Raw genomic sequence first — 15,170 nt, forward strand, 5'->3', positions numbered from 1 at the left:
CAGCTGAAGACTTTGAACTGCATTTTGTGGACTTCCTGATAGTGTTCCTGTGGCTCAGGGTTCTGGCTGCAGCGGTTCTGATGTTCGCCAGGGGGCGCTCTAGCTCTTAAAGACGTGCGTCCGGAGAACAGCTCCCTGAGGAACGTGTGATGGATCGTGTGTGGCCCGGTTCTGCTGTGTCTCTGCAGGGCTCCTGGTGGGGACTCTGGATGTGGTTCTGGACTCCAGCGCCCGGGTGGCGCCCTACAGGATCCTGCTGCAGACGGCGGATTCCCAGATCTACTGGAACATCGCGTGTGGTGAGCGGGCGGAGCGGCGCGGGACGTCCAGGTGACGCTCCTGCTTCACCTTCTCACCTGCGCTGTGCTCTGCAGGCTCGTCCAGGAAGGAGATCACGGAGCACTGGGATTGGCTGGAGTCCAACCTGCTGCAGACCATCTCCATCTTTGACAACGACGAAGACGTCATCACCTTCGTCAAAGGAAAAATCTCCGTACGTCTCGGACCGCAGGTGCTTCCCGGGGGCTTTTCTTTGTCATGAGTGATGTCACTTCCTGCAGGGCATCATCGCGGAGGAGAACCGGCTGAAGCAGAGCGAGGAGCAGGAGGAGGACAGCGGGAAGTTTCGGGAGGCGGAGCTGAAGATGAGGAAGCTCTTTGGGATGCCTGAGGAGGAGAAGCTGGTGAACTACTACTCCTGCAGCTACTGGAAGGGCCGAGTGCCGCGGCAGGGCTGGCTCTACCTGTCCATCAACCACCTCTGCTTCTACTCCTTCCTGCTGGGGAAGGAAGGTACGGCCAGCCAATCACACGGCAGCTCTGACCGCGCGGCGGTGTGTGGGAGCGCTAACCGTCTCTGCCCTCTCAGTGACGCTGGTGGTGCCGTGGACCGAGGTGACCCGGCTGGAGAAGAACGCCACCCTGGTGTTTCCGGAGAGTGTCCGCGTGAGCACGCGGGACGCCGAGCACTTCTTCTCCATGTTCCTGAACATCAACGACACCTTCAAGCTGATGGAGCAGCTCGCCAACATCGCCATGCGGCAGCTGCTCGACAACGAGGCCTTCGCCGCCGACCGCTCGCTGCCCAAAGCCTGCAAGACGCTGAAGAACGTCTCTGCCCTGAAGAGGTCTCACTCTGAGCCATTTTGCGTCCAGACGGTTCCTCCTGCCTCCGCCCAAAGCGCCTTCAGCTCCCATGTTCTGTCTGCAGGGACTTTGACGCGCGAGCTAAGAACGAGTGGTACCGGTCCATGTTCCGGCTGACGCAGGACGAGCGGCTGGACGGACACACCGACTGCACGCTGTGGACGCCGTTCGCCAAGATGCACGTGGTGGGCCAGCTGTTCATCTCCAACAACTACATCTGCTTCAGCAGCAGAGAGGAGGACCTGTGTCAGCTCATCATCCCGCTCCGAGAGGTAAGCCCCCAATCCACCAGAACCACAGAACCGGGCTTGAGACCGCCATCTGGTCCCGGCACTGAGCAGTTGAGAGTTACACCTGTACAGGTGACCAGTCGGCACAAGCACACGGAAACAGAACCAGAACACTTTGTGAACCCAGCAGAACACGTCTGGGATGATGGTGGAGGCTGAGAGCCGGGCGTCCCGCATCAGAGTCTGACCTCAGATGGGTCAGAATCCCTGGATGAGCTGAAGCAGCGATAGCTGCATGGTGTTAGACCAACAGATTAATGTTGAGCTGCCTCAGGTGTGTGTGAAGGCACACAAGCAAATAGATAATAATAATAATAATAATAATAATAATAATAATAATAATAATAATAATAATAATAATAATAATAATAATAATTATTATTATTATTATTATTATTATTATTATTATTATTATTATTATTATTATTAGGCCCGAGCAGCGAAGCGCTGCGAAGGCCTATTGTATCTGTAGTGTTAATTAGGCCCGAGCAGCGAAGCGCTGCGAAGGCCTATTGTTTCTGTGTTGTTTCTTATTATTATTATTATTATTATTAGGCCCGAGCAGCGAAGCGCTGCGAAGGCCTATTGTTTCTGTGTTGTTTCTTATTATTATTATTATTAGGCCCGAGCAGCTAAGCGCTGCGAAGGCCTATTGTATCTGTAGTGTTTAATTAGGCCCGAGCAGCGAAGCGCTGCGAAGGCCTATTGTATCTGTGTTGTTTAATTATTAGGCCCGAGCAGCGAAGCGCTGCGAAGGCCTATTGTTTCTGTGTTGTTTCTTATTATTATTTTTATTCTGCCCCCCTAAAGAGGGGCCTTTTTGGGGGCTTTATCATACTCAAAAACTCACCAAACTTTGCAGGTGCATGGTGACTGTTTAAAAATTTTGTATTTTAAGGTCGTCACAAAAATCAAAAGAAAAATGCCTCAACGGCGCCACCTAGCAATTTTCAAAGGACCCTTTGCTATTCACTTACTTCATCGTAGAGACATGAGATTTGGTACAGTGGTAGAGCTCACCAAGACGCTCAGAATTTACAATTAATGTCATAGTGCAAATATCACAGGAAGTCGGCCATTTTAGATTGAATGTCTGATTTTGACCCCATTTTTGACGTGTACAGCAGTGGTATTTGATCGAACTCCTCCTAGAGATTTTGAGCGAGCGGCTTGAAACTCGGTCAGTCTGATCATAAGGCATGGCCAATTAAAAGTTATCAAAACGGTGAGTTTTTGAGCTTGTTGAAGGGGCATTAGCAGGGGTCAAAGTTCACCTACTCGCCACAAAAAATAAAACTATTATATCTCCTACACAGAAACACACAGAGGCACCAAACTTTCTGTGATTGATCATCATCGGGTCTTCTTTAATATCCAATTGTCAAATGATGACATCACTTAGGCCACGCCCCCTGACAACAGGAAGTGTCATGTTTTGCTGTAAACTGTCGCTATGTTACCCCTCTGAGCTAATCAACATGAAACTGTGTCCAGAGACAGAAGACATGTTGATGTGTTGTGGATTCCAGCCCCAAGTGGATTCGATGGAGCAGGAGAGCGTGGCGGCGTGGTGAAGTCACCTCAAACGCCGCTGCCATACGTTTGGCTCTGAATTCCACATTTTTGGGCCGAGCTGCTTAAAACTCACTTGGATGCATCCTTATCCACCCCCCAACAGGAATCCATAACAAACTTTGGTGGGCGTGACCTAATGCCTCAACGGCGCCACCTAGCAATTTTCAAAGGACCCTTTGCTATTCACTTACTTCATCGTAGAGACATGAGATTTGGTACAGTGGTAGAGCTCACCAAGACGCTCAGAATTTACAATTAATGTCATAGTGTAAATATCACAGGAAGTCGGCCATTTTAGATTGAAGGTCTGATTTTGACCCCATTTCTGACGTTTACAGCATTGGTATTTGATCGAACTCCTCCTAGAGATTTTGAGCGAGCGGCTTGAAACTCGGGCAGTCTGATTATAAGGCATGGCCAATTAAAAGTTATCAAAACGGTGAGTTTTTGAGCATGCTGAAGGGGCGTGAGCAGGGGTCAAAGTTCACCTACTCGCCATGAAACACAAAACTGTTATATTTCATACACAAAACTCACAGAGCCACCAAACTTTCAGTAGTTGATCACCACTAGGTCTCCTACCAAATCCAATGGTCAAATGATGACATTGCTTAGGCCACGCCCCCTGACAACAGGAAGTGTCATGTTTTATTGTTAACAGTCGCTATGTTACCCCTCTGAGCTAATCAACATGAAACTGTGTCCACAGACAGAAGACATGTTGATTTGTTGTAGAATCCCAACTGGATTCCATGTAGCAGTGCAGCGTGGCGGTGTGGCGAAGTCACCTGAAACACCGCTGCCATATGTCCAGCATAGCTCTCAACTCTCACGCATTGACCGTGTGACACACGCATTTCATCAATTGCACACGCTCACACGCATTACTTTGAAAATCTCAATCTTACAATGAAAATCTCACTCTTGAAACGCAGGCGTACGGACGCTTCACGTCATGGCGGAACCAATTTGCGGTACAATGGTTTCCGCACGTCCAGTAGTAGCGGTAACACAGCTGCAAGGACCGGCGCCGCGCAAACAAGGTTCCCTCATCCAAAGTGAAACACTTGTACGGTGCGTGTTGTGTGCGAATTGAATGGTAAGTCTGCATGTGTAATTAAAGTCCGTGTAAAATAGTGACCGTCTTCAATCGGACAACAGCACCCCCCCCCCCCCCCCCCCCCCGTTGGACCGTCTTCAATCGAACAACAGCAAACCCCCCCCCCCCCCCCCCCCCCCCCCCGTTGGACCGTCTTCAATCAACAAACAGCACCCCCCCCCCCCCCCCCCCCCCGTCAACAATCTCACTCTCAACAATCGTCAAAACTTGAGAGGTATGTGTCCAGACTTCCATAGGATATTGAAAAATTTAATAAAAAGTAACTTAAAATTACCTTAACAGGACAACATTTTTAAAAGTCAAAAGGCTTATTTAATGCTTTGAGAACATCTCTTCTATTCGGCTACAAAATCAACCAAAACAGGATGATCTTTTAAGCTATAAGACCATTTTTAAGATGTCAATACATAGATTTTAAGCTGGTGTGTTGTCGTGGGCGTGTTTACCCGCTGCAGGTAACCGCTGTGAAACAATCAGAAAGATTTCCTTGATTAATAACATCTTTATGGAGCGCTAGACTTATTGTTACTATGTGCTGCTTTACCAGTTCTCTCTCTCTCTCTCTCTCTCGCTCGCTCACTCGCTCGTCATCGGACAAAAATCAAACTGCTTCGTGTTTGTATTTGAAATTGTGCGTCAGACTCAGATTTAGCAGTGTTGTTACGACGTTTGAGCTGTAACTGCAACCGTTATATATATCTTGTAACTTTACTGAATTTTCAGCTTAAGAAGATTGGGTTTGACAGACAACACCAACTGTCCCCTCAATCCAGTGCACACAATACCACAACAGACCTCATCACGCTCTACAGTACATCAAGAAAACTAAATCAACTAAAACAAGTTCACGAGTGCACTTGAAATTAAGTTAATCCATATTTGTGTGTCAGGGTGTCTAAGCACTCTCCAGAATTTGACATCTCAGCAGAACCTGTAATAATTATAGAAAGTAACGTTATAGTTGTTCTGCCTTTTGTTAAGACAGCAAGGAATTCATGTCGTGAATACATTACATAAATAAGATATTAATTAATTCTTAGTCAGAGGAAATCCATGGTAAAAACAGTTAGAAACGTTTTGGGTTCATATTTAATCAGAGTGAGACATCACAACTTTGTTAGATCTCTATGTGAATTACGTCAGACAGTGAGTGCTCTCACCTTAAATAAAAGATCTTTGACGTATTTTGCTCTGGTAAAAGCTGCTTTTCAGCTATGAAGCTAGGGAAACTGCTAATATTGAAGTTGAATTTGTTCTACACGCTTCTGCTTTGGAAAATATTCGTCTTTTTACAAAAAGAATGTTTAAAGCCAGATTTGGGAACAAAGGTTATTCAGACAACGCAAGAAAAGGAAGCTTTGTGTGGGGAACTTTTGTCCTAGCTGTCTAGCTGCATATGGCCCCAGGACAGCACAATAGTTTTCTTGAAGTATAATTTTGGAGAAGTAGAAACAAGTATTAATTTCAAAAGGTAGGTAAAAAAGGAAAAAAGTTTTTACAAAATCTTAAAATGTTGGATAGTCGTTATTTCCATCTTGCTGTGAAAATTGGTGAAATATTATAATTTTTGATGCTTAGATATAAAATTGCAAGGCAATTACTAAAATTGCCTTTTGTTGAAAATTGTTTTGGCATGCCATACTTTACATTTATAGGTAGCCTAGATGTGCATAATAAAAGAGTGGAACTAAAAGCTGGTCTAAAATTTTTATGGAGCTTTAACCTGCTAAGAGTAATAACAGATGATTATATCTTTAAAATGAGATAACTGTCTCATAAAATGTGATAGTTTACTTGGTCTAAAGAGATGATTCAATTCAATGTTATTTATATTGCGCCAAATCATGAAATATGTCATCTCAAGGCACTTTACAAAGTCAAAATCAATCAGATTATACAGATTGGGTCAGATTATACACACTGGTCAAAAAAATCCTATATAAGGGAACCAGTTTATTGCATCAAAGTCTTGACAAGTAGCATTCTCTCTTGAAGAAGCGTAGAGCCACAGGGAGAGTCGTCTGCATTGTCCATGGCTTTGCAGCAATCCTACCTACTGAGCAAGCATGAAGCAACAGCGGGAAAAAAACACTCCCCATTAACGGGAAGGAAAAACCTCCAGCAGAACCGGGCTCAGTATGAACGGTCATCTGCCTCGACAGACTGGGGTTACAGAAGACAGAGCAGAGACACAACAAGACAGACAAAAAAGCACAGAATTTCTACATTAGATGGTAGTAGCGGATGATCTGTCTTCCCTGGATGATGCCACAGCTAACAGAACGCCAGACCAGGTGTACCTACTATGAAGAAAAAAGAAAAATCAAAAAGTTAAAAGATGAAATGACAACAGTCATTCAAAATTTAAGAACAATAGACCCTGATGTCCTGCAATAGCCTAAACGTATAGCAGCATAACTATAGAGGTAGCTCAGGGTAACATGAGCCACTCTAACTATAAGCTTTTTAAAAAAGGAAAGTCCAAAGAGCCAGCTTCTAGTGGAGGAGTTCAAGTATCTTGGGGTCTTGTTCACGAATGAGGGGAAGATGGAGCGGGAGATCGACAGGCGGATTGGTGCTACGCCAAAGAGAGCTGAGCCAAAAGGCGAAGCTCTCGATTTACCGGCCGATCTACGTTCCTACCCTCATCTATGGTCACGAGCTTTGGGTCGTGACCAAAAGAACGAGATCCTGGATACAAGCGGCTGAAATGAGTTTTCTCCATAGTGTGTGTAAGCTCTCCCTTAGAGATAAGGTGAGGAGCTCAGTCATCCGGGGAGGACTCAGAGTAGAGCCACTGCTTCTTCACGTCGAGAGGAGCCAGTTGAGGTGGCTTGTGCATCTGGTTAGGATGCCTCCTGGACGCCTCCCTGGTGAGGTGTTCTGGGCACGTCCCACCGGGAGGAGGCCCAGGGGAAGACCCAGGACACGCTGGAGGGACTATGTCTCTCGGCTGGCCTGCGAACGCCTTGGGATTCCCCCAGAGAAGCTGGCCCAAGTGGCTGGGAAGAGGGAGGTCTGGGCCTCCTTTATAAAGCTGCTACCGCCGCGATATTGCTAAAGTGTTCCTTTAGCAATAGTCCAATTGCTAAAGTGTTACGTTTACATTACTTTTGGGTGTGTATCCACCAATTTAGATGTTAAACTTTCATAAAAGCTGTCTTAATGCAAGAAACAAAACCCTTAAACACATGAAATAGCAAGTAACTTTAAAAAACTAAAATGGTTTTGTTAACTTTTCACATTAAGCTGGATTAACGGCTAGTAAGATACCTTTGATTAAATTGGTATACTAATGTTTAAACCAGGGGTGTCAAAGCTACGGCCCGCGGGCCGAACGATTTAGTCCGGTCCGGTGGCCAAATGCATTATCATTATTCAACAGCTGTATCTCCTCGCTGCATCGAGCGATCTGCACCAGATTTTTTGTGAGTCGGGGGGAGAGCTGCCGAACACGTTCGTGTGAATCGCCCAGTGGACGGGCGGGCAAAATGTGTGACAGCATCTGCGGTGGCGGGCGGCCGGCGGTGCGCAAATCCCAGCGGTGGCCAATAGGCCAGAGCGGCGCTTTGCTGCGAGGGCCGATCATCACCGCTTGCGGTTTTAATTAGGCCCGAGCAGCGAAGCGCTGCGAAGGCCTATTGTTTCTGTGTTGTTTCTTATTATTATTATTATTATTATTATTTTTATTCTGCCCCCCTAAAGAGGGGCCTTTTTGGGGGCTTTATCATACTCAAAAACTCACCAAACTTTGCAGATGCATGGTGACTGTTTAAAAATTTTGTATTTTAAGGTCGTCACAAAAATCTAAAGAAAAATGCCTCAACGGCGCCACCTAGAAATTTTCAAAGGACCCTTTGCTATTCACTTACTTCATCGTAGAGTAATGAAATTTTGTACAGTTGTAGATCTAAGCAAGACGCTCAGAATTTACAATTAACGTCATAGTGCAAATATCACAGGAAGTCGGCCATTTTAGATTGAAGGTCGTAATTTTACCTCATTTTTGACGTTTACAGCATTGGTATTTGATCGAACTCGTCCTAGGGATTTCGAGCGAGCGACTTGAAACTCGGTCAGTCTGATCATAAGGCATGGCCAATTAAAAGTTATCAAAACGGTGAGTTTTTGAGCATGTTGAAGGGGCGTTAGCAGGGGTCAAAGTTCACCTACTCGCCACAAAACAGAAAACTGTTATATCTCCTACACAGAAACACACAGAGGCACCAAACTTTCTGTGATTGATCATCATCGGGTCTTCTACAATATCCAATGGTCAAATGATGACCTTGCTTAGGCCACGCCCCCTGACAACAGGAAGTGTCATGTTTTGTTGTAAGCGGTCGCTATGTTACCCCTTTAAGCTAATCAACATGAAACTGTGTCCACAGACAGAACACATGTTGATGTGTTGTGGATTTCAGGCCCAACTGGATTCGATGGAGCAGGGGGGCGTGGCGGCGTGGCATATTCACCTCAAACGCTGCTGTCATACGTTTGGCTCTGAATTCCACAGTTTTGGGCCAAGCTGCTTAAAACTCATTTGGATGCATCCTTATCCACCCCCCAACAGGAATCCATAACAAACTTTAGTGAGCAGGACTTAGTTTCTCCATAGCGCCACCAAGCAATTTTCAAAGGACCCTTTGCTATTCACTTAGTTCATCGTAGAGTAATGAAATTTTGTACAGTTGTAGATCTCAGCAAGACGCTCAGAATTTACAATTAATGTCATAGTGCAAGTATCACAGGAAGTAAGCCATTTTAGATTGAAATCTGAATTTTGACACCATGTTGACATGGTATCAAATACCATCATCATCAAGTTTGATCATATTTGATCAAACTTGTCCAGCAGGGGGCAGCAAGAGACCACAAATAAACCCCAAAGGAATTTCTCTTGGTAAGTAACTGATCTTAACTCTTTGGTTTCCTTATATATTTAAGTTGAACAGATATACAAATCCTGCTTGAAAACTGACAAACTTACTCTTGTTCAATGCATTTCAGTTTTTATTTATATAGCGCCAAATCATGAAACATGTCATCAGGGGTGTACTGGGACAAAAAAAATCGGCCCTGGCATTTTGGATTAGACTGGCCCACCACATTTTGTTGTGTACTGAATGTGTATACCAACTGTACAATACCTTGAGGTCAGGTTAATGGAAATTAGTGAGAGTGGACACTTAAAATACTTCTAAAATCTTAATTTATTAACACGGTAAAATGTAAACTCCATCACAGCACAGCAACTATTCTTAGATCAGAGAGAGAGAGAGAGAATGAGAGGTGTCAGGGTCAATCACACATATTATCACGTTACATCATTATAAGAAGTTATTGTAAGTTGCTCATCAGATCTATTTAGTTTTCCAGATACTGTAGGGTAACATTGGACTAATGTGCACTCACTGTGTAAAAAAGGATGCCAATGACATCATCGGGTCTTCTACAATATCCAATAGTCAAATGATGACATCACTTAGGCCACGCCCCCTGACAACAGGAAAAACTGCTATATCCTACACAGAAACACACAGAGGCACCAAACTTTCTGTGATTGATCATCATCGGGTCTTCTACAATATCCAATAGTCAAATGATGACATCACTTAGGCCACGCCCCCTGACAACAGGAAAAACTGTTATATCTCCTACACAGAAACACACAGAGGCACCAAACTTTCTGTGATTGATCATCATCGGGTCTTCTACAATATCCAATGGTCAAATGATGACATCACTTAGGCCACGCCCCCTGACAACAGGAAAAACTGCTATTTCTCCTACACAGAAACACACAGAGGCACCAAACTTTCTGTGATTGATCATCATCGGGTCTTCTACAATATCCAATGGTCAAATGATGACATCACTTAGGCCACGCCCCCTGACAACAGGAAGTGTCATGTTTTATTGTTAGCAGTCGCTATGTTACCCCTCTGAGCTAATCAACATGAAACTGTGTCCACAGACATGTTGCTGTGTTGTGGATTCCAGGCCCAACTGGATTCCATGTAGCAGTGCGGCATGGTGGCGTGGCGAAGTCACCTGAAACGCCGCTGCCATATGTCCAGACTTCCATAGGGTATTGACAAATTTATTAAAAAGTAACTTAAAATTACCTTAAAAGGACAACATTTTTAAAAGTCAAAAGGCTTATTTGATGCTTTGAGAACATCTCTTCTATTCGGCTACAAAATCAACTGGATTCGATGGAGCAGGGCGGCGTAGTGGCGTGGCAAAGTCACCTGAAACGCAGCTGCCATATGTCCAGACTTCCATAGGATATTGATAAATTTAATAAAAAGTAACTTAAAATTACCTTAAAAGGACAACATTTTTAAAAGTCAAAAGGCTTATTTAATGCTTTGAGAACATCTCTTCTATTCGGCTACAAAACCAACCAAAACAGGATGATCTTTTAAGCTATAAGACCATTTTTAAGATGTCAATACATAGATTTTAAGCTGGTGGGTCGCCACTGCCTCCGGTGGCCAAATGCATCGCTGCATCAACTGATCTGCACCAGTTTAATCTCGTCATGGAAAAATTATTTTTTCTCTTCATGTGTGGCCCTAATACTCCATCGTAAGAACACCGCTGTCGTTACCGCGGGTCCTGGGGAAAAAAAAACCGCTGCTCCTGGGGGGAATTTTTGATTATGCTCACGCATAGATGTGTAAAACTTCACATTGCAATTCAGACAGGCGCAGACTGAACTGTGCAGTTCATTTTAAAGAGGCAGTTTTGGCGCATATTCCGATAGAAACGGGCTGCGGGGAGCCTAAGTGTGTTGTCGTGGGCGTGTTTACCCGCTGCAGGTAACCGCTGTGAAACAATCAGAAAGATTTCCCTGATTAATAACATCTTTATGGCGCTCATCTTTATTGTTACTATGTGCTGCTTTACCAGTTCTCTCTCTCTCGCTCGCTCGCTCGTCATCGGACAAAAATCAAACTGCTTCGTGTTTGTATTTGAAATTGTGCGTCAGACTCAGATTTAGAAGTGTTGTTACGACGTTTGAGCTGTAACTGCAACCGTTTTTATATATATATATATATATATATATATATATATATATATATATATATATATATATATATATATATATATATATATATATATATATATATATATATATATATATATATAAAATCTGGTAACTTTACTGAATTTGCAGCTTAAGAAGATTGGGTTTGACAGACAACACCAACTGTCCCCTCAATCCAGTGCACACAATACCACAACAGACCTCATCACGCTCTACAGTACATCAAGAAAACTAAATCAACTAAAACAAGTTCACGAGTGCACATGAAATGAAGTTAATCCATATTTGTGTGTCAGGGTGTCTAAGCATTCTCCAGAATTTGACATCTCAGCAGAGCCTGTAATAATTATAGAAAGTAACATTATAGTTGTTCTGCCTTTTGTTAAGACAGCAAGGAATTCATGTTGTGAATACATTACATAAATAAGATAATAATTCTTAGTCAGAGGAAATCCAAGGCAAAAACAGTTAGAAAAGTTTTGGGTTCATATTTAATCAGAGTGAGACATCACAACTTTGTTAGATCTCTATGTGAATTACGTGAGATAGTGAGTGCTCTCACCTTTAAAAAAAGATCTTTGACGTATTTTGCTCCGGTTAAAAGCTGCTTTTCAGCGATGAAGCTAGGGAAACTGCTAATGTTGAAGTTGAATTTGTTCTACACGCTTCTGCCTTGGAAAAATATTCGTCTTTTTACAAAAAGAATGTTTAAAGCCAGATTTGGGAACAAAGGTTATTCAGAGAATGCAAGAAAAGGAAGCTTTTGTGGGGAACTTTTGTCCTAGCTGCCTAGCTGCATATGGCCCCAGGACAGCACAATAGTTTTCTTGAAGTTTAATTTTGGAGAAGTAGAAACAAGTATTAATTTCAAAAGGTAGGTAAAAAAGGAAAAAAGTTTTTACAAAATCTTAAAATGTTGGATAGTTGTTATTTCCATCTTGCTGTGAAAATTGGTGAAATATTATCATTTTTAATGCTTAGATATAAAATCGCAAGGCCATTACTAAAATTGCCTTTTGTTGAAAATGTTTTTTGGCATACCATACTTTATATTTATAGGTAGCCTAGATGTGCATAATAAAAGAGTGGAACTAAAACCTGGTCTAAAATTATTATGGAGCTTTAACTTGCTAAGAGTAATACTGTTAGATGATTATATCTTTAAAATGAGATAACTATCTCAAAAAATGTGATAGTTTATTTGGTCTGAAGAGATGATGCAATTCAATGTTATTTATATAGCGACAATTCATGAAATATGTCATCTCAAGGCACTTTACAACGTCAAAATCAATCAGATTATACAGATTGGGTCAGATTATACACAAAAATTCCTATATAAGAGAACCAGTTCATTGCATCAAAGTCTTGACAAGTAGCATTCTCTCTGAAGAAGCGTAGAGCCACAGGGAGAGTCGTCTGCATTGTCCATGGCTTTGCAGCAATCCTACCTACTGAGCAAGCATGAAGCGACAGCAGGAAAAAAAACTCCCCATTAACGGGAAGGAAAAACCTCCAGCAGAACCGGGCTCAGTATGAACGGTCATCTGCCTCGACAGACTGGGGGTTACAGAAGACAGAGCAGAGACACAACAAGAGAGACAAAAAAGCACAGAAGTTCTACATTAGATGGTAGTAGCGGGTGATCTGTCTTCCCTGGATGAAGCCACAGCTAACAGAACGCCAGACCAGGTGTGCCTACTATGAAGAAAAAAGAAAAATCAAAAAGTTAAAAGCTGAAATTACAACAGTCATTCAAAATTGAAGAACAATAGACCCTGATGTCCTGCAGTAGCCTAAACCTATAGCAGCATAACTATAGAGGTAGCTCAGGGTAACATGAGCCACTCTAACTATAAGCTTAAATTCTATTCTTGATATAACAGGAAGCCAATGAAGGGAAGCTAAAATTGGAGAAATATGATCCCTCTTGTTGATTTTCATCAGAACTCTTGCCGCAGCATTTTGGATCAGCTGAAGACTTCGAACTGCATTTTGTGGACTTCCTGATAGTAAAGAATTACAATAGTCCAGCCTTGAAGTAAAAGGAAAGTCCCAAGAGCCAGCTTCTAGTGGAGAAGTTCAAGTATCTTGGGGTCTTGTTCACGAATGAGGGGAAGATGGAGCGGGAGATCGACAGGCGGATTGGTGCGGCGTCTGCTGTGAAGCGGGCGCTATACCGGTCCGTTGTGGTGAATCTGCACCAGATTTTTTGTGAGTCGTGGGGGAGCGCTGCCGAACACGTTCGTGTAAATCGCCCAGTGGACGGGCGGGCAAAATGCGTGACAGCATCTGCGGTGGCGGGCGGCCGGCGGTGCGCAAATCCCAGCGGTGGCCAAGGCCGGAGCGGCGCTTTGCTGCGAGGGCCGCTCATCACCGCTTGCGGTTTTAATTATTATTATTATTAATCTGCCACCCCAAAGAGGGGCCTTTTTGGGGGCTTTATCATACTCAAAAACTCACCAAACTTGGCGGATGCAAGAAGACTGTTTAAAAATTTTGTATTTTAAGGTCGTCACAAAAATCAAAACAAAAATGCCTCAACGGCGCCACCTAGCAATTTTCAAAAGACCCTTTGCTATTCACTTACTTCATCGTAGAGACATGAAATTTGGTACAGTGGTAGAGCTCACCAAGACGCTCAGAATTTACAATTAATGTCATAGTGAAAATATCACAGGAAGTCGGCCATTTTAGATTGAAGGTCTGATTTTGACCCCATTTTTGACGTTTACAGCATTGGTACTTGATCGAACTCCTCCTAGGGATTTCGAGCGAGCGGCTTGAAACTCGGTCAGTCTGATCATAAGGCATGGCCAATTAAAAGTTATCAAAACGGTGAGTTTTTGAGCATGTTGAAGGGGCGTTAGCAGGGGTCAAAGTTCACCTACTCGCCACAAAACATAAAACTGTTATATCTCCTACACAGAAACACACAGAGGCACCAAACTTTCTGTGATTGATCATCATCGGGTCTTCTACAATATCCAATGGTCAAATGATGACCTTGCTTAGGCCACGCCCCCTGACAACAGGAAGTGTCATGTTTTGTTGTAAGCGGTCGCTATGTTACCCCTTTAAGCTAATCAACATGAAACAGTGTCCACAGACAGAACACATGTTGATGTGTTGTGGATTTCAGGCCCAACTGGATTCGATGGAGCAGGGGGGCGTGGCGGCGTGGCATATTCACCTCAAACGCTGCTGTCATACGTTTGGCTCTGAATTCCACAGTTTTGGGCCAAGCTGCTTAAAACTCATTTGGATGCATCCTTATCCACCCCCCAACAGGAATCCATAACAAACTTTAGTGAGCAGGACTTAGTTTCTCCATAGCGCCACCAAGCAATTTTCAAAGGACCCTTTGCTATTCACTTAGTTCATCGTAGAGTAATGAAATTTTGTACAGTTGTAGATCTCAGCAAGACGCTCAGAATTTACAATTAATGTCATAGTGCAAGTATCACAGGAAGTAAGCCATTTTAGATTGAAATCTGAATTTTGACACCATGTTGACATGGTATCAAATACCATCATCATCAAGTTTGATCATATTTGATCAAACTTGTCCAGCAGGGGGCAGCAAGAGACCACAAATAAACCCCAAAGGAATTTCTCTTGGTAAGTAACTGATCTTAACTCTTTGGTTTCCTTATATATTTAAGTTGAACAGATATACAAATCCTGCTTGAAAACTGACAAACTTACTCTTGTTCAATACATTTCAGTTTTTATTTATATAGCGCCAAATCATGAAACATGTCATCAGGGGTGTACTGGGACAAAAAAATCGGCCCTGGCATTTTGGATTAGACTGGCCCACCACATTTTGTTGTGTACTGAATGTGTATACCAACTGTACAATACCTTGAGGTCAGGTTAATGGAAATTAGTGAGAGTGGACACTTAAAATACTTCTAAAATCTTAATTTATTAACACGGTAAAATGTAAACTCCATCACAGCACAGCAACTATTCTTAG

The 15,170-nt window shown here is 43.2% G+C and overlaps 1 protein-coding gene across 2 annotated transcripts in view; it reads left to right on the top strand.

Annotated features, from left to right (window-relative positions):
- Nucleotides 1-15,170, top strand: part of LOC105922240 (TBC1 domain family member 9B) — a 33,897-nt gene that overhangs the window by 1,837 nt on the left and 16,890 nt on the right. For both annotated transcript variants that reach the window (XM_036127046.1, XM_036127047.1), the window contains exons 2-6: nt 189-299; nt 375-493; nt 561-792; nt 869-1,127; nt 1,211-1,418. In XM_036127046.1, coding sequence (XP_035982939.1) covers nt 189-299; nt 375-493; nt 561-792; nt 869-1,127; nt 1,211-1,418 — 929 coding nt within the window. The remainder of the gene's footprint in view (nt 1-188; nt 300-374; nt 494-560; nt 793-868; nt 1,128-1,210; nt 1,419-15,170) is intronic.

Source organism: Fundulus heteroclitus, chromosome 23, assembly GCF_011125445.2.
Source record: "Fundulus heteroclitus isolate FHET01 chromosome 23, MU-UCD_Fhet_4.1, whole genome shotgun sequence".
NCBI classification, from domain to species: Eukaryota; Metazoa; Chordata; class Actinopteri; order Cyprinodontiformes; family Fundulidae; genus Fundulus; species Fundulus heteroclitus.